This window comes from Taudactylus pleione, unplaced genomic scaffold (assembly GCF_031769625.1).
Source record: "Taudactylus pleione unplaced genomic scaffold, aTauple2 ptg000611l, whole genome shotgun sequence".
NCBI lineage: Eukaryota > Metazoa > Chordata > Amphibia > Anura > Myobatrachidae > Taudactylus > Taudactylus pleione.
In genome coordinates, this window is record NW_028285013.1 from 2,326,953 (window position 1) to 2,354,323 (window position 27,371).

The 27,371-nt window shown below is 44.0% G+C and overlaps 1 protein-coding gene across 1 annotated transcript; it reads left to right on the plus strand.

Annotated features, from left to right (window-relative positions):
- The first annotated feature begins 3,169 nt into the window (after positions 1-3,169).
- On the plus strand, positions 3,170-27,268 carry LOC148480517 (fatty acid-binding protein 1, liver-like). The gene is made up of 5 exons (XM_088454250.1): positions 3,170-3,283; positions 23,251-23,336; positions 24,838-25,010; positions 25,665-25,754; positions 27,161-27,268. Exons 1-5 carry the CDS (start codon positions 3,183-3,185, stop codon positions 27,209-27,211), a joined length of 501 nt encoding a protein of 166 aa, XP_088310376.1. The 5' UTR covers positions 3,170-3,182; the 3' UTR covers positions 27,212-27,268.
- The last annotated feature ends 103 nt before the right edge of the window (positions 27,269-27,371 follow it).

Genomic DNA, 27,371 nt, shown 5'->3' on the forward strand with positions numbered 1-27,371 from the left:
AAAGAAAACTCTTTTGGCTGGGGGCACAAACTTAATGTAATCTATTAAAACAAAGTTTATTACATAATCTTCAACTTACATCCATAAAAGACATAACATCATGTATAGACAGACAAATTTACAAAAAGGTTGTATGTTTTGGTATCCCACTGTTTATTAATCTATTGTGGGACAAATATATCGTGTTCTGGTCACTTAGTAGTCATAAAAAATACTTGTTGTAATCCAGAATATGTCCTCCAAGTATGAACCGCCGTGTTCATATGTCAAGGCAAAAAATATTTCTAAAAACCATATAGGATGAAGTATCTGTTGGGAATATCACCAGACTGCCCCCTTGTGGTATGGGGTAATATCTGTCAATAATTTGGACTGCCGTAGAGAAAGAAAGAAGAAAAGAATAGTGGGTATAAAAGAACTGCACAGGAGTGAAATACTGCTGTTAATTCATCTGCATGCATCGAATGATATTAATGAGTGTTAACCTTCTCAGTGTTAGTTATAACAGTCAGAGGATTAAGATGAGTAATAGTCATACTGAAAAGAAAGAATCAAAAATGCCATGCATCTGCTTTTAAATCTCTATGCTTCAGCAGTATCGTGCAGAGGAGATAATGATGAGAGTACATATAATGACAATAATTGATCCCTTTTGATATGTGCATCTGCTTTCGGCCCTACTGTGCCCGGCTCCTGCGGGTCAGTACCGATGAGAGTGCAAAGAAAGATAGTAAAATACGGCTAAAGTCTGTAGTATTCCATATACATATTAAATAAAGTAATGTACAAACACATATGTGTACGTTTAGATACTTCGACAAATATCGTTCCGTTCCGATATGCCAGGTACCTACTAAGTAATTAAAGACAATTGCTAATGATATAATGCTCCATCCTCTATCAGAGTATTCTCCCTAGTTTTATGTCTTAACTCTTAGCTAATGATATGTGCTTAGAGTGTTGATGCTACTATCTATCCAGTGACTAGTATCTTTCGCTTCACATAAAGTAGTAGGTGAGAGCTCATGCCTTGTAGTGTACAGCTGAGAGTAAATATAGTCACAGCACACCTGAGGATCTAGACAGCATTAGGTATGGTAGAAAAACTCTAACACCATCGTTTGCTGATAGATTGTGGTCTGATTGATTTAATCGATGTTTCTCCTTTGATAGTACCTGGAAAAAATCATCATGATAGACATTCCCCTATAAATTGGGTCTTTCAACAATCGATGGTAGTAACGTTGTACCAGGTATCACTCAATATTGTTCACCTGTTATCACTGGCTTGAATATACATTTCCCAATGAATTGGAAAGTATCATCACGTTAGACATTTCCTTTGTAAAAGGGTATGGTTACAATCGATGGTAATAACGCTGTCTCAGATATCCCTCAATATTAATCAACGGTTGTCACTGGCTTAAATATAGGTTTCCTTTGTTAGACAAAGAATATGACAATGAAATTATCACACAAAACGTACATGGATAGAAACTGATGTAATAGATTCAATCTACATTTCTTCTTTGATACTCATTAAACAATCATCATGATTTACATATCCCTTGTGAATAGATGCTGCGACAATCGATGGTAATGATACTGTCTCAGATATCGCTCAGTATTTGATCTAAAAGCTGTCACAAGCTTGAATATACATTTCCTTTATCTCTGTCACCTCATTGTTCTCAATTCTTCCAACTAATAGCATAAGGGTGAGAGACTGTATGGCAACAGTTGTCACTGGCTCGAATATGGGTTTCCCTTGTCAAACAGCATATAACTATGGCAGGGAAATTCTCACAACAAACGTCAGTAAATAAACAAAATTGTTAATAGCAGTAAGGTTGAGCATTACAATTATGTATGTGTAGTGAGAAGTGCCCTGTCAGTAACCAGTGATGTAGTAATATTCACTTGATAATCCGACTGTGGGACAATCTAGATCCTGCATGGCACAGGTAATAATTATCCCTTGTCTGCAAGAACCACAAACTATGGGCCTGATTCAGAGCTGGACGCTATTTGCGGTCATTCGTCCAGAAAATAGGGGTGGCTATTCAAATGAACCGTTCGCTCTTTGCGGTCTGTTCACAACTCTATGTCTGAACATGCGGTCATTTTTTGGAAAACTACGCCCCCTGGCCGCTCGCATCCTACGTCATGTCCGCTATTTATTAGATTAATCGAGTACATCGACCAGTGTATGAACTGCTCGCTATTCTTGTGGTTGGTTTTGCTACCACAATCATGCGAGCAGTTCTGACTATAAAATAACCCAGTGACGTGGTCAGTGACGCTGCTGTATTAATTATGCACACCCATAAAACGCCCGTTTTGACCTTTAAGCACGCCTGCGTTCGGATCTCCACTCCCCATTTTCAAGCACCTTCCCCTGTTACCACCCACATACGCCTCCTCCTGTCACTCAAAATAGCAGGCATTCGCTATTTAGCGAACAAACGATTTTCGGCCGCACTGACTGGTTCGCGCATACGTATTACGATCCATACGCATGCGCAGTTGGGCAATCATCGCTCGGAGCGAACGAGTGGCCGCTTACGAGCAGCTCTGAATCAGGCCCTCAGTGTACCAACTACTGAATTACCTCCCCCATCTATAATGTGAGGATACATGTGGCTAAATATCTGATTCCCCTATATTCAGATAATGTATGAGAACTAATCAATTCTTTTAAAGTGCACAATCCCCCCCCCTTTTTTTTTCCCCCACATTTCCCCCCCCCCCTACATTTTTGCTCTATGTACTTTGCAAAACGCTGCATAACCTACACTACAAATATTTTTTCATTTTAAACTGCACTGTTACTATAGGATTAATTCACTATGCAATGCAGTGATGATACAATGTAACAGACAGAGAGACCATGTGGTTTAGCAGTCTAGGGCTCAACAATAACGGACAGGTGCCATTTACTAATTAAGGCACATAGCCTTGATGTATACCCTACTAGGTACAACCTGCACGCAGCTGCACATTAATTATGATCAAACACATGCAGAGTGCTAAGTGAAACACATAGCTGTGATCAGACATCACAAGTGAAAGCCCACACTAGTACACATGTTGGTAATCAGCAGAAGAGGCGGGACACCGTTCAGGCAGCCGCTCATTGGTCCGTGGTCTGTTATTAGGAGGATCTCAGTCAGAGACCCTGAATGTACCGTGAACAAGCCAGCAGAGGTGAAACGATATCGTCGAAGACAGACGCAGCACCTCCGTTCCCGCTGTGCGCACAGCGGGTGCTGTTACAGACCAGGTGACGCTTCATCCTACTATTACAGCCGCATAAGATAACAAATCATTTGCACCTTGTGCCTAACATTTTCGATTGATAAAACACATATTTTGTGGTTTGTGGTTCTTGCAGACAAGGGATAATTATTACCTGTGCCATGCAGGATCTAGATTGTCCCACAGTCGGATTATCAAGTGAATATTAATACATCACTGGTTACTGACAGGGCACTTCTCACTACACATACATAATTGAAATGCTCAACCTTATTGCTATTAACAATTTTGTTTATTTACTTACGTTTGTTGTGAGAATTTCCCTGCCATAGTTATATGCTGTTTGACAAGGGAAACCCATATTCGAGCCAGTGACAACTGTTGCCATGCAGTCTCTCACCCTTATGCTTGTGACAGCTTTTAGATCAAATACTGAGCGATATCTGAGACCATATCATTACCATCGATTGTCGCAGCATCTATTCACAAGGGATATGTAAATCATGATGACTGTTTAATGAGTATCAAAGAGGAAATGTAGGTTGAATCTATTACATCAGTTTAAATCCATGTACGTTTTGTGTGATAATTTCATTGCCATATTCTTTGTCTAACAAAGGAAACCTATATTTAAGCTAGTGACGACCGTTGATTTAATATTGAGGGATATCTGAGACAGCGTTATTACCATCGATTGTAACCATACCCTTTTACAAAGGAAATGTCTAACGTGATGATACTTTCCAATTCATTGGGAAATGTATATTCAAGCCAGTGATAACAGGTGAACAATATTGAGTGATACCTGGTACAACGTTACTACCATCGATTGTTGAAAGACCCAATTTATAGGGGAATGTCTATCATGATGATTTTTTCCAGGTACTATCAAAGGAGAAACATCGATTAAATCAATCAGACCACAATCTATCAGCAAACGATGGTGTTAGAGTTTTTCTACCATACCTAATGCTGTCTAGATCCTCAGGTGTGCTGTGACTATATATTTACACTCAGCTGTACACTACAAGGCATGAGCTCTCACCTACTACTTTATGTGAAGCGAAAGATACTAGTCACTGGATAGATAGTAGCATCAACACTCTAAGCGCATATCATTAGCTAAGAGTTAAGACATAAAACTAGGGAGAATACTCTGATAGAGGATGGAGCATTATATCATTAGCAATTGTCTTTAATTACTTAGTAGGTGCCTGGCATATCGGAACGGAACGATATTTGTCGAAGTATCTAAACGTACACATATATTTGTACATTACTTTATTTAATATGTATATGGAATACTACAGACTTTAGTCGTATTTTACTATCTTTCTTCGCACTCTCATCGGTACTGGTCCGCAGAAGCCGGGCACAGTAGGTGCATCTGCTTTCGGCCCTATCAAAAGGGATCAATTATTGTCATTATATGTACTCTCATCATTATCTCCTCTGCACGATACCGCTGAAGCATAGAGATTTGAAAGCAGATGCATGGCATTTTTGATTCTTTCTTTTCAGTATGACTATTACTCATCTTAATCCTCTGACTGTTATAACTGACACTGAGAAGGTTAACACTCATTAATATCATTCGATGCATGCAGATGAATTAACAGCAGTATTTCACTCCTCAAAGTGTGCAGTTCTTTTATACCCACTATTCTTTTCTTCTTTCTTTCTCTACGGCAGTCCAAATTATTGACAGATATTACCCCATACCACAAGGGGGCAGTCTGGTGATATTCCCAACAGATACTTCATCCTATATGGTTTTTAGAAATATTTTTTGCCTTGACATATGAACACGGCGGTTCATACTTGGAGGACATATTCTGGATTACAACAAGTATTTTTTATGACTACTAAGTGACCAGAACACAATATATTTGTCCCACAATAGATTAATAAACAGTGGGATACCAAATCATACAACCTTTTTGTAAATTTGTCTGTCTATATATGGTGTTATGTCTTTTATGTATGTAAGTTGAAGATTATGTAATAAACTTTGTTTAAATAGATTACATTAAGTTTGTGCCCCAGCCAAAAGAGGTGTGTGTGTCTCGAAAATGAATAAAGATAGGTTAAAACGAAGAACTTCACTGATTTTCTATATATATTTATGCATATGTTTATATACAACTAAAGCTACATCTAATGCTGTAACTACAGTATGCTATATATAGTGAGGACTATAAGCTACTGTGTGTGTATATATGTGTGTGTGTGTGTGTGTGTGTGTGTATATATATATTAGGGGTGAGCGGGTTCGGATTTCTGAAATCCGAGCCCCCCCGATCCGAGTCCGATCCGAGTCAGGCTCGACTTTTCCCGCCTGACTCGGATTCTGAAATCGAGGCAAAACGTCATCTTCCCGCCTTCTGAGTCTCGCGGGTTTTGGATCCTATATAAGGTACCCACGTCGGCGCCATTTTCTCACTCGGCTGTGGACAGTGAAGAGGGAGGGTGGGAGTTAGGGCTGTGTAGTGTAGTGTAGTGCTGCTGTTGTCCACTACTTCAAAGTCCATAGGGGCTGGCTGTGTTGTGCTGTGCTGCTGTTGTTAATAGGGGCTGTGTCCACTACTTCAAAGTCCATAGGGGCTGGCTGTGTTGTGCTGTGCTGCTGTTGTTAATAGGGGCTGTGTCCACTACTTCAAAGTCCATAGGGGCTGGCTGGACTGTGTTGTGCAGTCAGTTCTCCATAGGGGCTGTGTCCACTCCAAAGTCCTGTGCAGTGTCCCAGTCCTAAAGGAGTGCTGTAGTGTTGTCCAGGGGGTGCTCTGTCCATCAGGGGTGCTCCCCCCAAGTGCTAAAAAAATAATATATTTTCTGTGTTTGTGAATTGTGTGCGCAGTAGCCGCACGTGCATCAACAAAGTAGTGCCAAGCGTGCGCCTGTGTCCCATAAGTAAAGAGCCGGCTGGCTCATTTCTTAAAGGGTGGTGTAACCCACAAAGTGCACTACTCTCCAGCAAAAATAAAATAATATTTTCTGTGTTTGAGTGCGCTTTAGCCGCACGTATATATATCAATATAACATAAATGGAGGACCAAACTTTCTCCGATAAAAATAAAATAGGGAAAGATCAAGAACCTCTTCCTCCTAGTGCTGTTGCTGCTGCTGGGAGTTGTTCATCATCCCAGAGAGGAAGTAGGAACATCACTACTTTTACTAAACAATTGACCCTCCAACAGTCCCTAGCGATGAGGATGAAGTACGACAGCAGTCATCCTGAAGCAAAACGTATAACTGAGGCCTTGACTGCTATGTTGGTGTTAGACGTGCGTCCGGTATCCGACATTAGTGCAGTGGGATTTAGACAATTGATGGAGGTAGTGTGTCCTCGGTTCCAAATCCCGTCTAGATTCCACCTGCATCCTCAAAGCAGCAGCGACAAGCGTGCGTCTGTCTGTTAAAGGGTGGTGACACCCTCAAAGTGTGCTCCACAAACAATAAAAATATTCTTTTTTTTTTTTTCTGTCTTTGTGAATTGTGTGGGCTGTAGCCGCACTTGAATCCTCAAAGCAGCAGCGACAAGCGTGCGTCTGTCTGTTAAAGGATTACATCGGTGACAGCATCCAAGTAGGCATGTCAGACAGTCCGTACCTGTACTGGCAGGAAAAAGAAGCAATTTGGAGGTCCCTGTACAAACTGGCTCTATTTTACCTGAGTTGCCCCCCCTCCAGTGTGTACTCCGAAAGAGTGTTTAGTGCAGCCGGGAACCTTGTCAGCGAAAGGCGTAGGAGGTTGCTTCCACAAAATGTGGAGAAGATGATGTTCATAAAATGAATTATCAACTCTTCCAGGGAGACCAGCCTCCAGAACGTACAGAGGGACCTGTGGTTCCAGCAGGGACGAATTAATACTCTGTGAGGATGAGGATGTACACACTGAAGAGGGTGAGGAATCGGTGGATGAGGAGGATGAGGATGACATCTTGCCTCCGTAGAGCCAGTTTGTGCAGGGACACATTAATTGCCAGCTTGTTTTGTGGGGGCCCAAACGAACCAATCATTTCAGCCACAGTTGTGTGGCAGACCCTGGTGCTGAAATGATTGATTTGTTAAAGTGTGCATGTCCTGTTTATACAACATAAGGGTGGGTGGGAGGGCCCAAGGACAATTCCATCTTGCACTTCTTTTTTTTCTTTGCATTATGTACAGTTTGGGGCCTAGTTTTTCTAACTGCCATCCTGTCTGCCACTGCAGTGTCACTTCTAGATGGGTCACGTGTTTGTGCCGCCCACTCGTGTCGCTTAGCATAGTCATCCAGCTACCTCGGTGCAACCTTTTGGACATGAAAACACTATTGTGAGGTGTTCAGTGTTCAGAATAGACTGGAAATGAGTGGAAATTAAGGTTATTGAGGTTAATAATAGCATAGGAGCAGAGAAACCAACAAATTCTGTGATTTTAGCTGTTTTTATGCTTTTTTTAAAAAAAAATACAGATCCAAAACACAAAACCCAGAACCCAAAACACGGAAGGGTGGTTTTGGCAAAACCAATCCAGATCCAAAACACGAAGAAAGATCCAGATCCAAAACCAAAACACAAAACATGAAAAGTGGCCGGTGCACACCCCTAATATATATATATATATATATATATATATATATATATATATTAAAAACTTTAATAAAATAAGCCCTTTGATCTAATTCTGTAAACCTTGCACCTTGGTATGAATGATTTCTAAGGGGTAAGTGAATGCCTTGACCATAAATATACACTGCTCCATCACATTATCAGAGATATGCATTTTTAATGAGGCTGCAAAGATAAGATGTCATGTAGACTTTACATGTCCACACGGCACAGAGATCAAAGTCAGTCGATTATAACCTCATTGCTGCACAGACTAATACATCAGACTGATAAAGGCACAGGAGCAAAGTGCGCACAGTAAATCGAAGATATCATGATTTACCACTTTCCATGGCTTCAGTGAAAATCTTACTACATGATCTCACTTTTAACAATTATTTACAGAGCGAAAGTACCAAAATGGTACCACAATGCTGGTATCATTTACATAGTATGCGAGACAACTAAGTAACAGAGATAACATAATAAAGGAAGTGATACAAAAACTAGCGATACATTTGATATAAGGGTAACACAATTTAAATTGTTATATAAAGCAAGGGTAAATATAATGTGAGTGGTACTACGGGAAGCTAATTACAAGGTCAACATTGGCAGCAGAATGCAGGTAGGACATAAATGATGCTATATAGAGAGAAACTGGAATTTAGGAGAAAAACCTGGTAAAACAAGAAGGCAAAGGTGGGAATAGGGGCGAAGAAAAAAAGAGGAAGGACGACCCTGCGCCTTTCTCAGGGGAGGGTGGAGTAGAAGTTGTATTGTAATGAGGTAGTTAGGCAATAGACACTTTCATCAATAAGTGAGTTTTTAGGGACCATTTGCAACATTGCAGCCTAAGGGAGAGTCTGAGAAGGGGAAGGGTTTAGGCAGTGGTCTGGTAGTGTTGGTAAATGGGTGAGGCTCTTTGGTAGCTGCATTGGCACTGGATGCTGTAAGACTTTGGGGTCTATTTACTAAGCATTGGATGGAGATAAAGTAGTTAGGACATGGCAGTTAGGAGCTGATTGGCTGGTACTTTATCTTCATTCACTTTATCTCCATCCAAGGCTTATGCCGGATACACCCTAGCAGATATATTGGCTGATCAATTGATTGGCCAATATATCGGGTGCCCATCAGCCAGTGTGTACCAGCGATATGTCTGAACAGCATCGTTCACAGACATCTCGCGTCTGCTGTGCTGAACAGCTGATAGCAGGCATAACTGTCCATCGTGCTGTGTACGGGCGATTTGTTTTTTTGCCTGAGCGATAGTGATGGACAGGGGACTGGATAGACAGTGGCAGCCCCTCATTAAGTCAATTGGTAGAATCCACCACTGGTAAACGGCCAATCAGTTTGATAGTAAAGACGTCAAAACAGAGACACCATTATGGAGACTCCTCCATTCTTGTAGATCAAGTAGCTTTCTGTGGATTAAAATAAATTGCATGGCCCAAGGCTTTATTGTCTTGTCATTGAGTTCCTAATACATAAGTGACTTTAATACACATGTACAGAAGTTTTTCATTTGTCATTGATCACCTGTGTGAATACAGAACAAAGGTAACTGAGTGTAAACTACTTACACTGGGGAGTGTCCTGGATTCTATGAATCTCATATAACAAATGTCAGAGCAGAACCTTGTAAAGCTGTCTACTATCTCATATGTGACCTTCAGTAATTCTGCTGATATTTTGCCTTTTTTTTTTTTTTTTCCCCCGCTCAGTGAGACTTCAGAAGCCACAGTTTCCCTCTGAGGAATTCTTAAGAAAAGTTCCTAGTTTAATCGGGATGCAGTTTATTTACCGGCGGAATGCCGACGCTGGAAGCCTGACTCTGTACTAAAGATAGGCTTGGAAATACCAATGCCTATCTCTAGCCAGACGCCGAAATCCCGACGCCCGGCATCTCGAACAAAGGTTGGCGGGGACTGTTAGCTGTTAACCGTGAGGGGGAGGGTTAGGGTTAGGCTAGGAGAAGGGGGAGTTATGGTTAGGTGCCCCCAGGAGGGTTAGGTTTAGGATGCGTGAAGGGGGGGGGGAGGGGGTTAGGCATCACCGGGAGGAGGTTAGGATTAGGCACCAATGGGGTTAGGTACCACTAAGGAAGGGTTAGGGTACTTACCAGCTCCAGTCAGATCCTGACGGTTCGGGCTTCCGGCATCGGTATTTAGGACCTCATTCAGAGCCGGACGCTATTTGTGCTTACTCATTCAGAAAAAAAGGGTGGCTATTCAAATGAACCGTTCGCTCTTTGCGGTCTGAACGAGCGAACCAAACATGCGGTCATTTTTTGGAAAACTACGTCCCCTGGCCGCTCGCATCCTACGTCATGTCCGCTATTTATTAGATTAATCGAGTACATCGACCAGCGTATGAACTGCTCGCTATTCTTGTGGTTGGTTTTTCCTACCGCAATCTTGCGAGCAGTTCTGACTATAAAATAACCCAGTGACGTGGTCAATGACGCTGCTGTATTAATTATGCACACCCATAAAACGCCCGTTTTGACCTTTAAGCATGCCTGCGTTCGGATCTCCACTCCCTGTTTTCAAGCACCTTCCCCTGTTACCACCCACATACGCCTTCTCCTGTCACTCAAAATAGCAGGCATTCGCTATTTGGCGAACAAACTATTTTCGGCTGCACTGACTGGTTTGCGCATGCGTATTACGATCCGTACGCATGAGCAGTTGTGCAAACATCGCTCGGAATGAGCGGCCGCTTACGAGCGGCTCTGAATCAGGCCCTTAGTCCGCCGGCAATACATCCGGCAACATTACATACCAAATCCTTGTCCTTGACACTGTTTAAGCCAGCAAATGCCTTCTATGAGTGATGAGATTATGCCATTTGCCGCACTGGCTACAAAAATAGTGGTACTGGCTTTACTGAACAAAACTGCACAGTTGGAAAAGTTGGCTAAACAAACTGTTCTACTGTGTATAAAGATGTGCATGGTCCCACAATCTTCCCCCTTCAACAGCTTTATAGGAGATACAGAAATTCTCTGTACTGTTAGAGGACCCTGTACCTCCCACTATCTAACTCATGGCCTGGTTCAGAGATGGGCAGAATCGCAGAGCCAAACACAAGCAGCTGTGCAATTCCGTCCATCTCAAATAGAAATGCAGCAGGAGGTGTCTGTAGGAAACGGGCACCTCCTTTCTGCATCTGCGAACCCAGCGCTGCGACCGAGATCGCAGCCCTGGGCTCACCATTGCTCCTTTGGCCATGCTGCAGTAGCTTACTGCACCCTGGCCGGGTTCTGGCACCTGCGAGGCCAGGAAATCTGCGTCCTCCAATCAGATCCTGGCCTTGTCCCTCCTGGAAAACAGGAGCGTCACACCTTCCGGTTTAGGGAATGGTGGTTAGCCAAACCCTTGCTCCTCCCCCCAAACGCTTGGGGGGGGGGGGGTCTACGAGAGAGATTGCAGTTAGCGTACATCTCTAAATCAAACCCTCAGTCTGTGGTGTAGTCGCCATGCCCTTCCTCACATCATGGCACAGCCCCATACACCCTTGTCCCGACTTACATATTAACATCATTGGACAGGGCAGTGCCTCCCAAAGCACACATTTCCTGAAATCATCTGTACTACTGTGAAAACACTGATGATCTGATTGGCTGCATGTTGCTCTGTCTCCAGCCTGGAAACACAATGGAGCAGAAAATAAAGACTCCCTGGTTTTTATACAGAGAGTTACGAGATAGAACGTTGCCATAATCAGGAGGGCTACAGCAAAATGTGATTATCAGATTACACTTTAGCTGAAAGGAAACTTTAATGAAAGCAGCCCATCTCCGGATCTTTCTTCTCATTTCAGGGTCACTTTATCCTCAGACATTCAGGTCCACTCTAGAATGCAGAAGTGTCCTAAAACCTGTTGAAAAACCTTTTGGTCACCCTAAATTAGGGATGTGCAGGCTCGGATAGGTTCGAGTTTGCACGTGGAGTTCGGATTTTTCCCTCCAAAAAAACGGAACTCAGAACGAGGCAAAACGTCATCTTACATGGACGAACATCATCATTCCTGGTCTTTTGTCCAGGAATGATGATGTTCGTCCATGTAAGATGACGTTTTGCCTCGTTCTGAGTTCCGTTTTTTTGGAGGGAAAAATCCGAACTCCACGTGCAAACTCGAACCTATCCGAGCCTGCACATCCCTACCCTAAATCAGATATATCGCTAAGGCTTTCCTTTCAAAATCTGGAGGGGACTCAGGGGCCTATTCATCAACACTAAAATAACGTTTTTAAGGACATTTTCCTTAAATAACGTTATTTTAGTATTCATGAAGTATCTTAACACAGGAGATGTCACTGATATATCCTGGTTAAGTTCCCCTGCGTTAATTTCCACACTACCCATATATTGGTAAGGGGATATGGAAATTATGGTATTCATCAAATTCCAAAAATTATGTATTTTCGGAATTCGATGGAGTTACTATCCGCCACTGTGAGGTGGCAAATAGCAAGTGACACTTACCTGCTTCCAGCTGGTGAGGTCCCCCGCCATCTCCCTCCGGTGCTCTGGTCAGTCCTCTGGCTCCGGTGGCTACTTGAACACTGTGTGCTCCCAGCAGAACACAAAGTTTAAAAAAAAAAAAAAAATTTTTTAAACTAAACTTTACTGTGGTCTGCTGGGAGAACACGTTTCAGACCAGCCACCGGAGCCAGAGGCGCTGCAGCGGGCAGGTAAGTTCGGAACAGGCAGGTAGGTTTCTGGAGGAGGGAGGGTGGGTTGGGGGACACACACAATTACCGCACCTGTAGGCAGTGCTATGCATGCGCTAGATTTTCGGATGTAACGGCACATGCACAGCACAGATTCCAGCTGCGCTAAGTTAGAGTAGAGAGGGAAAACATCTATTTCCCAAAACTGTTATCACAAAAATGACAGCTTTTCGGAATAGATAGTTATTGGGAGGAGGAATGATTAATTCCCCCAGTAATTAGGTAGAACTCTATTCCAGTTCTAAACCTAGTTACCTCCAGAGCGTTTTAAGATATGATGAATAGGCCCCTCAGTTTCTTAAATGTGTCTATATAGAGGCATTTAAAAGAAGGGAGATTGAATGAAGTCATGCTCATGGATTATCTTCTATTACTGGTGACTCCCCAAAACCTAATGGAGTGAAGAATAAAGGAACAAAGATAATTTTAACATTTCCCAGGAACCCAAATCTTCTCCGCTTTGAGTGATATAAGGCACGAGCCAAACATGGTCTCACATAACCAGGACGACCATTGTTTATCCCAGGCTCAGAAAGCCCCCTGTTCAGGTGGTGGTCACAAACCATACTCAAGGCCGGGTACCTACAATCAAGCGTCTGAAATCAGGGCGAAATACCTCCATCTTCAGAAGTGATCTGAAATACTGATCTATCTTTTCTCCAATAACATCCCTCACCAGTGAGGGCCTTCTACACGCACAACGAGAAGTCGCTGCAGAAGCCATGGAGACAGACACATAATATTCCATATTGGGGTCTATGTAGAACATGAAGTGGCTACTGAAAAATATTACTATATATTGCATCACAACAATGCTTATATATGTGTGTGATGTTTAGTAGCCATTCATGTAGACTTACCTGTCCGGCCTCTTCAGTGAGGTGTCTAGTCCCTCCGCGATCCCTGGACGCAGCGAGAAGACAGACATATCGGGTGCCCGATATGCCTGTTTTCTCACTGCGCAAGCGCCAGTGTCTGAGAGCAGCAGATCAGGTCAGCAATGGACGCTGGGTAACGAGGTGAAACCGGTGCCGAGCAGAGAGCAGGGAAGTATGCAGCTTTCTTGCTCTTTTCGGGCTTGTGGTACAGATTCTGCTCAACTTTGTCGTTCTCCTCAGCTTGATACATTTCTCCCTGCATCATAAAAATATGAATATCTGGCTCTTCAAGGTAAAATAAACAATCAAGCGTGAGGAATATGAGGGGGGGGGTAATGGTTTGGGGGCCATAATTGGCAAACCCCTGTGTTTCTATGGCTTCTCAGCTTATGTTTTCTTTTCTTCACCTCTCACTCCAACCCGGACCTTAATCAGAGTTCTTTGTTTCCTGCTTTCAAGCACTTTCTTTTATTACAAATCACCAGATTAGACAATCAGACCAGCTCCAAATTATCGTATTATTGCTTGTCAAAGAGCGCAAGATAATATTGCTGAGAAATCACATTATTATTTCATAACTAACTCAGGGAAAGTGTTCTGATTCATTTATCTTATCTATTTGTTTTTTTTTTTTTTAAAGAATTATGTTGTAACAGATATCAGAGTCTTAAGCCTTAAGCCACCCATAGTTTTATTATTTTAAACACCACTCTTAAGCTAAACTTAACTAATAAATAAGACAGACAACTGTATAGAATTGGTAAAAAGAGGTCACAGCCAAATTTATATCAAATTAGAATTGTTAATTAGTTCTGGTGGCAAAAAAGCAGTGCTACCTCATAATTAATTGCTCGCTTTACCAAAATGGGGGTGGAGTTTTTCCACCCCGTGTGCAAGCTATCCTGGGTAGTACCACCTCCCCTTAACTAGCATAGTGCTGGCCCCTCCCTAGGATGAAGACCTGGTTCTCCCCTAACGTAGCAACCGACTCGCATTTCTCAAAGAGGGAATGCTAGCCAAGCTCCGCTGCGCTAAATTGAGCAGCCGAGGAGCACTGCTTTCCACCAACAACGTGGACAAAAAGATGGCCACGTAACGCCACCAAAGAAAAAACCAAGCCCTTTCTAACTATCCCAACAAGGCCAGGATATCTGAGATAAAAAAACTCTAAACCTTCTTCAGTGAGGTGCACTCCATCCGGCCTATATAAATGTGCCTCATATCGAAGACTAACATGCTCGTAAACTGAAAGTTAGGGGGGAAAGATCTTCATGAATAAGCCATTGAGCCCACCCCCTTTTGGACACTGCTGATTATATTTGTTGGCTAGAGTTACCGGGCAGATGCTCGGCTCCAGGTGCGAGGGAATGGCAATCCAACGCCCCCGACCCATCTGATCCATTTTTGATTTCTGTATTTTTAACAATATTAAATTTTCCTTAACTACAACATTACACAGTAGTCACCCTGAGTTGACTGATTATTTTACTCGCTGCTACGAACTCCCCAACTCCCCAAAAAATGCCAGCGCAAAAGACAAACTAAACAAAACCGCTTCAAAATCACTGACCTTTAGCTACTCCTGAGACTGACAAAACGAAATTCTTCAACATACCCACATCTATTGGCCTACGTGAATCACCTAAAGTCTCCTGTTCTCTCGCCCAGCCTTTCCGCGCTTTTGTAATTATGAATGACTTTGTAGGATCATTAAAACTTTCAGACGTGAGAAATATGAAATGCCAGCTAAGCACAAGACATGGAAGCTTTTGAACACCCACTCTCATGCCCCTGCCACACAAAATCAGACATATTGACATGCAGCCCCTTACCCGCCTCTGAATGTGCCAGAAAAACCTGCCATTCATTCCAAGCTGCGGAGTAGGACCTCAACGTACCTGGAGCAAGTGCTCTCAGAGCGAGTCCTTCAATGCCGGATTTATGATCTGCCAGACAGAATCAGTACAGAGCAAACCATGAATCCTGGCTGACTGGGCCAATAACCTAAACCTATCCCACTGGAAACGAGACAAGGCATCAGCTATCTCATTCTCCACACCCGGAACATGTTTGGCCGTAAAATCAATATTTCTCAACAGACTGACAAAATCTAAGTGCCTAAGCAGCCTCAACACTTGGGGGCAGACTGACCTCTGATTGTTAATGGCTTGGACCACCCCCAAGTTACTGCACCAAAATACAATTTTCCGATTGCTAAACTTTGAAGCCCAGAGTTCCACTGCTACCACAATTGGAAATGGCTCCAACACTAGTAAATTACGTGTCAAACCCTCAAGTTCCACGAATCGGGCCTAGCCTCTGTGCACCAATCGCCGTCAAAAAATGCTCCAAAACCTAATGCCCCTGATACGTCTGAACAACTGAAGTTCGTAGCTGGCTACAGAGGAAGCGAGCCAAGTGCGAACCACTAGAGGAGTCCGAAGACTCAACAGTGTTACAGCTGAGAAATTGAAGGTACTGCAATACTCATCTCACCTGATCCAGACGCCGACGGGCACCCACCGCGCTTTGACATGACGGCAAACGTTCATCTGTGATGACATTCCTTGAAGTCGATGCGGATGCCAACAGCTGAACTAAGGAAACCTTTGGGCTCGAGACATTTGCATTAGGGACAGGAGCTGAGGGTGCACATGTAGTAACAGGCGCAGGGGGGGGTGCTCTGTGGCGGGGAAGTTAATGTGGGGCTTCGCAGGTGTAAGGGGTGGTTGACACACGGTTGGGGTTGGGGGTGGGACTTGTGGAAGGGTGGGTTGACACACCAGCTGTTGGCGGGCGTGCTGCCCAGGAATAAACAACCTGTTAGGGCACAGGTTCAAAAATGCCTGGGGTGGTCGTGAACTGCTGGGGGAAAAAACCCTGATGCCTGCGCGTACGAAGTGGCATAAAATTGCTGGCTCAGGCCCGTGAATGGGCTTGGGAATGGCTGCTGGTACAACCGTTGACTAAAATAAGGTGAGAAACCAAACAAGAGTGGGGACTGGGCCAGGCCCATAATTCAAAAACTGCTGTTTTGCATGTGTGTAGGCTGCAGCAGTTGGGGGGGGTCGATATTGGTGCCAGCAACCTGGGCCAAGAGCCCCCATAAGGGGTTGCTCTATCCTGCTGTGCAAATGGCCTTGGGAAGTGAATTATAGGGGGTTGGTGCATTAGACTTGATGGCCTGCTAGCCTGGCTCCTATGATAGGCCTGCGCACTAGGTGCTGTGGTAATCCCTAGACCTCCAGTCCCTAGGACAGAGAGGGGTGAGTCTGAAGGGGGAGCATCTAAAATGGCCACCGGAGGCAACTGGGCATCGCTAGCGGCTGGGGAAGCCCAGACCACAGCCCCTCAAACCTCTTGTGCACTAACCGGGCAGGGGGTACCCGGCGCACCCACCATGCCTGACGGGTTGTTAACTAAGGGGCTGCCTGCTGATGCAGTGGTGGGTGGTAGCCGGGCCCCGTGCAGTCCAAAATGGCCGCCGTAGATGAGTGGGCGTGGTGAGCTGCTGGAGAAGCCCGCTAGTACTTGGGGGGAGTAAACTGGCAAGGGGTGTTGGGTACGCTTACGGGCGCCTAGAGGGGGAGCGGGCACAGTTTGCCCGGGCTTGCTAGAGGGGCCCGGCGGGGTCCGGGTCTGGTGTCACCCCCCCCCCCCCCTCCTTCACAGCAGCTCAGCACACAGCTTGGGCTGGGCTGCTGTGTGAGACTGCTGGCGGCTGCTGCAGCAGCCGGAGCAGTCTCCTATGGCTGTGGGGGGGAGAGCGATCACACTGATCATGCCCCCCTCCTGCTTAGCACTGAGCTGGGGGCTTACAGCGCTGAAAGTGATTATTATTTCTTTTTATTTTTTTTCAAGGGGGTGTGGCCATGCCTCCCACGTTTAGGCCACGCCACCTCCATTGCCCGGCCAGGCTCTCAACGGCCCTGGGCACGCTCTCCGCACCCCTCGCCAACCAAGCCCGGAGGCCGGATGGCGGAGGGGCCAGCGGGTGCAGAGTGTTGGGGCTGCCAGCCGTAGTGGCGGGCGGGAGATGGAGCCCGCGCGTGCTGAAGACAGGCGTGCACCCCGGGCCAAAGGAGAGGCCGCAGCAACCGCTAATGGTCTAGCCACTTCAACAAGGGGGTGGGGCATTACGGCAGGGACGGGGCATGGTTTAATCAATAGGGGGGGTGCGGCGTAAGGGGGGGAGGAGAAGAGGCGACAGGAAAGTGAGGGAAAGAGGCAGGAAGAGGGTGAAAAGAGAATAGGAGGACAGAGAAAAGCTGTGTGAAAGGGCAGAGTAGAAGGAGAGTAAGCGTGATGAAGGTTTATGATTGAAGAGCGGTAAACAGCACAATACAGCTACTGGGTACCTTAGCCGTCCGGATCTCAAAATTGAAAGAGGCAGTTGACTCCTCCTCCAACCTTAATTGTGCTAAACCCCGCCTCGACGGGGCAGCTCATAGGCTAACAGATTATAATTGGTAGAGGTCAGTTGCCAATTATAAACTGTCAACAAAAACCAGCTCTGACTAGTACTGTAACAAATCTAAAAGTGTGCTTATCTTTTCAAGCATTCAAATATTTTTATGCTGTTTATTCGCCCTCTGATCAAAAACTTTGTTAAAAAAAAACGTGCAAAGTTTTAGGCACATGGGGCCTGATTCATACCCAGTCGCAAGGCTGCGTTCGCACGCAGCCGGGCGATGTTCGCAATCGTATAAGATGCAGTGCACGTGCGTGAACCAGTCGTTGCGTTTGGGAAGCGATTGCAGCCAGTACGTAGACACTCTGCAAGCATGAGTGACAGGACGTGCCGTTTGTGGGTGGTGTCAGGGGGAGGTCAATGGTAACAGGGATGTGGTGGTGTGAACGCAGGCTGCATTTAAAACTCCATTTCAGGGGCGTGCATAATTAAGACGCATCGTCAGCAATACACGTCACATGGCTAAAATACGCATAGCAGCACTCAGTGCTTGCAGTAGGGTATGATCAACCACAAGTGGTAGGTATGGGTCCGATGTTGGCCAATGTTTCCGATTGTTTAATACACTTAATGGAGATTATGTATGTTACTAAGGGAAAGTGGGCGTCTTGTGTCAGCCTGGTTGGCATCTAATTTCATACCACGATCGCATGGCTAAACATAGTGGGCTTGCTAAGGTTTTGCTTATGATCGCGGGATTTGCATACTTTGACTGGAGGCAGCTGCGTGTGAATCGGGCCCATAATCCAATGACCTCTTCTTTCTGCTCTCTGCCTTCCAGCTTGGTATATCCTTAGTAACCAATACAGGTCCATATCAAGTCTCATTATTATTGCCATTTTTGTATGTACACCTGCAGGAAACAGGGGGCCTGATTCAGAGCCGCTCGTTCGCTCCGAGCGATGTTCGCACAACTGCACATGGGTTGTAATGCGCATGCGCGAACCAGTCATTGCGGTCGGAAATTGTGTGCTTGCAAAATAGCGAGTGCCTGCTAATTTGAGTGGCAGAATGAGGCGTTTGTGGGTGGTAACAGGGGAAGGTGCTTGAAAACAGGGAGTGGAGATCCGAACGCAGGCGTGCCAAAAGGTAAAAACGGGCGCTTTAAGGGTGTGCATAATTAACAAAGCGGCGTCATCGGCCACGTCACTTGGTTGTCTCTTAGCCTGAACTGTTCGCATGATTGCGGTAGGAAAATTCAACCACAAGCACTGCGAGCAGTTCATACGCCTTTCGATGTACTCGATTAATCTAATAAATAGCGGAGATGATGTAGGATGCGAGCGGCCAGGGGGCGTTTTTTAAAAAATAGCGAGCGCATATTTCGTTCAGCTGGTTCAGACATAGAGGCATCAACAGACCGCAAAGAGCGAGTGCTTTATTTAAATATCTGGCCCCTTTTTCAGAACGAGCGAGCGCAAATGGCGTCCGGCTCTGAATCAGGCCCAGAGTTCCCATTTGAATTTTAAAGGGAAAATCTACAGATGTCTGCAATTAATTTAATATAATTTTAATTTTTCTGTATATAATTGCATTTTATATTGAAAATGCAACATTTGCATTCGCAGCCACCCTCTCGGCAATATTGTATTTTGTATACATGATTCATCATTACATTATTAAGTTGTATACAATTTCTAGATTATGGAGTCTATTTACTAAGCAGTGTTAGGCGACAGAGTGAAAAGTGATAAGGTGCCAGCCAATCAGCTCCCAACTGTCATTTTTCAAACACAGCCTGTGCGATGACGGCTGGGAGCTGATTGGCTGGCACCTTATCACAGACTTCTCACTTTTCACTCTGTCTCCTAACACTGCTTAGTAAATAGACCCCTAAGTCTCATGTACATCTGGCACAATTGCTGCTGTATGTGATCTGACTAAAATAAATACATTCTTGAGAACAAATGATTATCTCTAAATGTAGTTCACAATTGCTGACAGTCTTTGCCCAGAGCGCACACACTAGACTATTTTTATGAACGTTATGGATGATAACCATATCGTTCAATGATATATCGTTCAGTGTGTATGCAGTGAATGACCAGTGATTTGCATGCATTGGTATGGACATACAGTAACTCCATACCACCGCGCCTGTACACTCGCATCTTCAACATTTTTGATGTCACAGAAACAGCTTTTAGATTATGTAGGAAAGATTCCTGGACTGCACACCCTGAATATATATATATATATATATATATATATAATGGGAGGTGCTACCTGTTGAGACTTCTTGCAGGAACAGAAAAATCACAGGTGTGCAACTCCAAATGACTGATAATTATATATAAATACATTATGCAAAATTTTATTGCATAATGTATTTATATATAATCAGTAGAGGTTTTTAGCATAATCCTGGCCAAGGTTATGGGCCTACCCACCATATCCAGGTAACCTCTTTAGGGTAGGTCCCTAACATACTAGGGTTCAAAATTCAAATCCAAAGCACATGACACCCCCTAAATCGGCGCTTTGAACTTTTATTACACCAATGGTTTCTATGCAAATTAAACCTATATAACATCTCATAAACACCAGGACCCATCTGTAGCCAGCCGTGCCTTCCACAGACAAGCAATCTTTAGCTTCCAAATGTCAGGGAAATGTTGGAGACCAGAAGGACTCCAAGGAACCTATCCAAATCTGGAGTGAAGTACAGCCATTCCCGATTGGGTAGTGGAATATTGGGAACTGTGGGAGCTATTGGTTATTAATAATGTCCGAAGAAAAGTGAACCTGTAGAACCTCTAATAGAGCTCTATCTATAGCATTCATCTGCCCTTTAAAGCTGTACATACTTCCTGGTACTGAAATGCTCCCAATACGTCAGCTATAGATACAGTAGTAGAGGCTTATCACTAAGGCATTATCGAGGTTTGTAAATAAACAGGACACTAACCGGGCCTGACATGATGATCTGAGATGTTTAAGGTAAATATCATCACAGGCGGAAAATAGGTGTGTAATACTTGGCCTTATCATCTAGTGAGAATAAATGGCATGTTATGCAGCAATCAATGTCCAGTTGCATAATAAATACTCAGATTGAAAGCAGAGTACTGGTTTCTATATTAGCAATCCCAGTGTTGGTGGTATATAGCTTAATATAATATAAATGTACACCAATAATACTGGAGTGTAGATAATGCATGAGCATAAACTTCTAAATCCAAGATAATCAATAAAATCTGTAAACACATGCCAAGGGCTGGAGACAGACAGAAGAACATTAAACATTCCAAGGTCAGGGCTGGCAGCAAACAAGACAGTCAAAAGAAAAGACCTCATCAGTAGTGTCTGGTGCAAAAGTTCCACTTGAAACAGTCAACCAATTTGCATCTTCATGTTATGACTGAGCACAGAAGACTGCTTACACGCCCACGACACTCCCATGAGATGAAACCGTTCCGTGGTCACCGCCCAATTCCCGGCCAGATTTGCCTATTTCATGGAAATGTGGTCCATTGAAAAACGGATCTATCTGTACGCACTAGTGATTTTCGACCGTGTGCATATGCACACGATCAGCGCACAGGCACAAGCCGAGTTCTCACTTAGGCGCATGCACAGTATGCTTGCATCATGAGATTCATGCAACTCAGAATCTGTTCCGATGAGTTAGACTCTCAGGTTGCCCTGTACCCAGTGCCAGTGCCACAGGCTGAGTGTACAGTTCCTCTAACCTGATTAGAAAGATTAGTAACTAACCTGGTACGACGCAATAGGATTAAACCATCAGGGGCTGTGGTTAGTAAAAGATCCTATAGACTCCCAAAGCAGAATAGAGAATTGGTGAATAAAGAGGTTCAAGTTATACCAAGGCTAAGGGTTACACTTACTAAAGGTCGATTTCATCTTTTTGATGTATTTATAGGTGATTTTAAGTTGATTTTGCAAATCAGGGATTTACTAAAGGCAAAATCTACTTATATCACCGAATCTCTATCAAAATCGACCATCAACCAAACATCGACACTTTCCCATAGAACACTACAGGATCCCTTCATTTACTAACAGTTGGATTTTAAATCCACAAAAAATCGTCTTCCAATCCAACTTTAAAAGCATTCAACAATACACCTGCCCAGGGCCAGATTAAGGCTTGTGGGGGCCCTGGGGCAACTAATTGTGGGGGCCCCAGCTAGCCACATGGAGCCTACCCCCCCCCCTCCCCCTCCACACAAAGCCTAACCCTCCTGATTACTTACCTTCTGGCTCTGTGTTGTGAATACAGCAGCACAGTCAGCGCTGCTGCAGAGTGCAGAGCGACTCCTGAAGCCCAACATTAGTGATCAGCGTCGCGGATAGGATGTGTCACATGATGCTGATGAGGGGACTCGGGAGCCGCTCTGTGTTCTATGCAGCAGCACTGACTGTGCTGTTGCATTCAGAACACAGATCAGCGGCAGCTTAGCCCCCATCCGGGAACAGGGTCCACATACATATACTGTATATACACATATATACACATGTGTGTGTATATATATATACACATATATAAACAATAAAACCGTACACATACACTTGCATATTATGCAGCTGCTGTTCCCTTCATTAGGCTCCCCCTTGCGCCATAACCCGCGATTCGCTGGTCATATGGGGGCAGGGCTTACCATATTGGCTTCGCCCCCACTTCGGCCACGATAGCTGCAGGGGAAGCTGCTCCATCAGCGTGCGCTTGTGGTGGGGGCCCCTCTGTGTGTGGAGGTCTCGGGATGGCCGCTCCTGATGCGCCCCCCCCCCCCTTAATCTAGCCCGGCCCTGCCAGGCCTCTTAGGGTTACATTAGGCTAAAAGTGAAAAATTATGTGGGGTCCCTCATAAACCCATAACCAGCCCTTGACCTTTTATCCTGTTCTGGTCATGGAAAATTGTGGGGGAAACCGGCGTGAGGTTCCTCCTATTATCCTTTATCCAGCACCAGGCCAAAATCATCAGCCGGGGTGGTAATGCCACATCAGGACACACAGCGCGGGGATCTCCTGCCGAGCATTAAACCAATAATAGTAAATGAGACAGCCTTAAGGCTATGATCCTGTCACATATTTCCCTTAAGAGTAGGTTAAAAATTTTTTTTTTTTTAATGAGCTGTAGTATTGGCTGTGATACAAGCAAGTGCTCTTTATGGCAGTGAGTGCCTGTGGTCAGCATTACTACACGGCAGCCATAAATGTTTGAGCCAGGCTGTAAAGCGGGTGACATCACCTGACCTCTGAACAGAACGATAACTTAAACCATTTAAAAGCTGGCAAAGGCTGATGTGCTAACACTCTCTCCCTCTCTCTTCCTCCCTCTCTGCCTAGACAAGTATCACTCTCCAAAATGTCTTTCGCTGGTAAATATGAGCTACAAACCCAAGAGAACTTTGAGACTTTCATGAAAGCCATTGGTGAGTCCAACAACATCCATCTTATACAATATGTTTCACAGGGGATGCTGACATATGTAGAGCCTCCTGAATAAATTTAGATTGCAAGCTTGGGACACTAGGTGGTATGTTTACTAAAGTGTGGGTTTGTTAAAGTGAAGATGTTGCTCTTAGCAACTACTCAAATTCTAGGTATTATCTTCTAGAAGGTGCTAGATAAATGGGCAACATCTTCACGTCTAAAAACCTGCTCTTTAGTAACTATACCCCTAGGTCTTGTCGTACCAGATAAAGGTCAGGGGATAACTTGAACTGTACTTTTTGTTTCTCCTTTCATGTTGTAACACTTGATGTTCACTATCCCATAAATAGTTCAGTTGTAGCATCGTCATTTTAAGTGTTTATTAGCAAAACTTGAACTATATGGAAAATCAGAGACTGAAAAAGATGTTAGAAATCAGCTCAGATTAATTTTACTGGTTCATTTTTCTGCCAATATGCTGCTTGGTTTGATGTCTTTAATTATTAATACAGGAATTGGTGTAAGGATGCCCGGACTTTTGCAGAAAAAAAGGATGGTACATTCTTTCTCCAAATCAGTCACCCTCCCACCCCAGGGATTTATCAACTCTCTTCTCTTAGGGGTCAATTCGATGCAGTCAATGCCTTCCAAGTGCCGTAGCTAATTTCCCCCTTCATGCCCTGATTTCACCCTTATTTTATGGATTTCTGTATGTAACCCTACACTGTTGCGAAAAAAACCACCTCAGATGCAGCATATAAATGCACTTACTGTTGGGGCGAGCTGGTCCGCAGCTAATTGAATCAATTGCTACTTCAATATAAAAGGGTCATCACCGAGCCTCTTTAGGGGGTCTATGTACTAAGCCTTGGATAGAGATAAAGTGGTAGGATGGGAATAAAATACCAATCAGCTCCTAAATGTCCTTTTTTAAACACAGGGGTCTATTTACTAAGCCTTGGATAAAATACCAGCCCAGCTCTTAACTGCCATCTCACAGATTGTGTTTGCCAAATGACAGGAGCTGGTTGGTTGGTACTTTATCTATATCCACTATATCTCAATCCAAGGCTTAGTAACTAGACCCAACAGCCTGTAACGGGTGCTGATTGGTTGGTACTCTATATCCATCCACTTTCTCTCTCCAAGGCTTATAGTACATAAACCTCTAGGTGTGTTACAGGTTATATCACCCTGTACAGGATACATAGTATAATAATTCATTGATATTTACCTAGTCCAATGTTGCTTACTGCTTTCTACAGTATATGTCAACATTTGCAAAATTTTCCCTTACTGGTAAAAATTCTGATTCATTACGTGTTGTCTGCAATGGGATTATTATAACTGGGGAGTTGTTCTCTCTAATTGTCATTGGTTTGTTCCCTGTAATGCTATACAGTGTTTAGTATATTTTATCAAATTCAGGAAAAGGAAAATAGTAATAGGTTCCTGCAACAAGGGACATACTTTGCTGATTATCGCTCGTTTGATCCCCAGGTCTTCCAGATGAGCTAATCCAAAAGGGAAAAGACATCAAGAGTGTGACAGAGATTGTTCAGAACGGCAATCACTTTGTGATCACGGTTACAACAGGCGCCAAGGTCCTACATAATGAGTTCAATCTCGGTGAGGAGACGGAACTGGAAACATTGACAGATGAAAAAATTCGGGTAAGAACATTATCTTCACTCTCTATTTGGGCACATGGGATTGTAGCCTGCTAACGCCAAAGAGTCTTTATGATTCAGAACTTAGAATGTGAGGCCAGGTGAGCTACGTAACCATGCATCAAGGTCATTTCCAGCTGCTACAGCAGGAAGAGTTATATAATGGGCTCAGGCCAATGAAGAAGGTAGATTGTTACATAATACAAAGCTGGTGAGCAGGATCGTAATAAAAGGGGTGTATAATATTTGGGACATAGCTGATGAATAGCAATATGTCACTGCAGATATTTTGCACAGGTTTGTTCAGATGAAAGGAAGTGGAAAATATTGGATAAGAATTTTTTTATTTTCATATGCCTGTCAGCCCCGGTATTTCTCAGCACACTGTGGATCGTGGAATAATGGAAATATCCTTAGAATTTTTTGTCTGATATATAACAATGAGTGGTCCGCCTATGGCTCAGTTCTTTTCGCCAAATTAGGGCAAGTTCAGATCAGTTTGGCTTCATTTTATTGGCTTTCCAAAAAATTGATACAACATAAATTCTTTATTGGATAGATGTTTTTGATTTGCTATGTCATTAATAATTCCTCGACTCAAATGTGAAAATCTTCCAGAAAAATCAGTTTTCAAAGTTTGAACCATTCTGTTCTCAGTCTGCAGTTAATCTGGTGGACGGGAAACTGGTTGTGAAGCTGAAAGCAATCACCTCTGTCACCGAACTCTCTGGAGACCTTCTCACCAATGTAAGTGTTCTGCTAAAGGTTAAATCAGGACAGAGTAAAGTGTATAGGCTGGCTCGGCCAAGGAACTAATCTCACACGATATTGACCCACTGACAAGTCAAAATTGACCATCTTGTCCTAGCTTCAAGTGCACCTAGCATAGTGATTTGCAAATGTAATCTTAAAGTTTTTTTTTTTGTCTAAAAAAAAAAGTATTGAATAGATCCAGGGACAGAGCAATAAGCTACTGTATTATGTAGTGAATGCAAAGAGCAAATTCTAACAATTTTTCTTTATAAATGAATGAGCACAGCTATAAGGCAGCATTGAGTCACTTTAATCTCCAGCTTCAGATTTGTCAGTTCCTATTTGTATTTTTAGAACATAGAGGGTGATTTATCAAATCTTGGAGAGAGAGTGCAGAAGTTGCTCATAGCAACCAACCAGCTTCTAACCAGTGGTGGATTTTACCTGGATGCTGCAGGACTGCAGTCCCCCTAATAAAATCCGTCACCTCAGTCAGTCACTGGCTGCAATCTGTGACTGGCAGTGGCTTCCCATTGGAAGCGCTACCTGTCAATCATACAAGGGACAGGCAGTCCCAGGAGGAGGTGTTTTTTTTTTCCCCCTGGGACTGCGATTAGCAGAGCGGCTTCCAGTGGAATTCACTTCTCTGCCTTTCGGGTAGCCGTACCTGGCTTCTAGGGGGCTGCAGCCGATGCTGTCCTTAGAAGGCACTGTTTATACACTGGTGCGGCTCCAATGACACTTTTGTGCATACACCGGTCCCGGGGCGCCTGCCAGATCCATTGCGCAGGGACCGGGCTGGCTGGGACTGTGGGCCATAATTGCAAAGCTGCACGCAGGCTATAGATATAGGATGTATGCATGCAGGCTATAGATATAGGATGTATGCACGCAGGCAGCTTTGCAATTGACACCCTTGCAGTTATGGTAATGCAGCAGGAGGCATCACATCTCTTGCTGCATTACGTATCCGACCTGCGTTGTCCAGCGCTTCATCGGCCGGCTGCATGACCCATGGGGTCCTACAGCCGGCCGCTGCAGATTAGAGTAAGAGGCCAGGAAATCTCCGTCAGCCGACGGAGATTCCTGAAACGGCGGCGACATGCCTCCGTTTCAGGAAACAGAGGCCATCGCCACCTCCTCCCCAAGAGGGTAGGAGCAGCTGCTGCTTCTGTCTTTTTTTTTTTTTTTTTTTCTTTCACAGCCAGTAAAATGACGCTGATTGGTTGGTACGGGCACCTCTTCCACCTTCTCTCTCTCCAAGATTTGATAAATCTCCCCTAATATCTCCAGGCTGCTATTGTGCCTTTCAGTGCTATAGGATGTCAGCTGTTTGCTGGGTGTTTAGGATGTCAGCTGCTTTCAGGGTAAGAGCAATAACTGTGTACTTTATCTTTCAGGTTATGACTGTGAAAGACATTGTCTACAAGCGAGTCAGTAAGAGAGTTTGAGAGAACAGTATTATTATTATTGCTTTTTTGTTTAAAATAAAAGTTTGTGAAAAAAAATGTAATCTGTCATCTCTGGTCTAAATGATACCATACACAGTGTTAGGGGTTGCTGATGTTGTTATGCAGTAACCTATGATAAATGACACATCAGAGATCATTG

Coding starts and splice junctions, on each gene's coding strand:
- LOC148480517 (XM_088454250.1), top strand. CDS start 3,183: ATGTACCGTGAACAAGCCAGCAGAGGTGAAACGATATCGTCGAAGACA. Junction 25,011..25,664: donor TGACAGATGAAAAAATTCGG/GTAAGAACATTA, acceptor TTCTGTTCTCAG/TCTGCAGTTAATCTGGTGGA. Junction 25,755..27,160: donor CTGGAGACCTTCTCACCAAT/GTAAGTGTTCTG, acceptor TTTATCTTTCAG/GTTATGACTGTGAAAGACAT.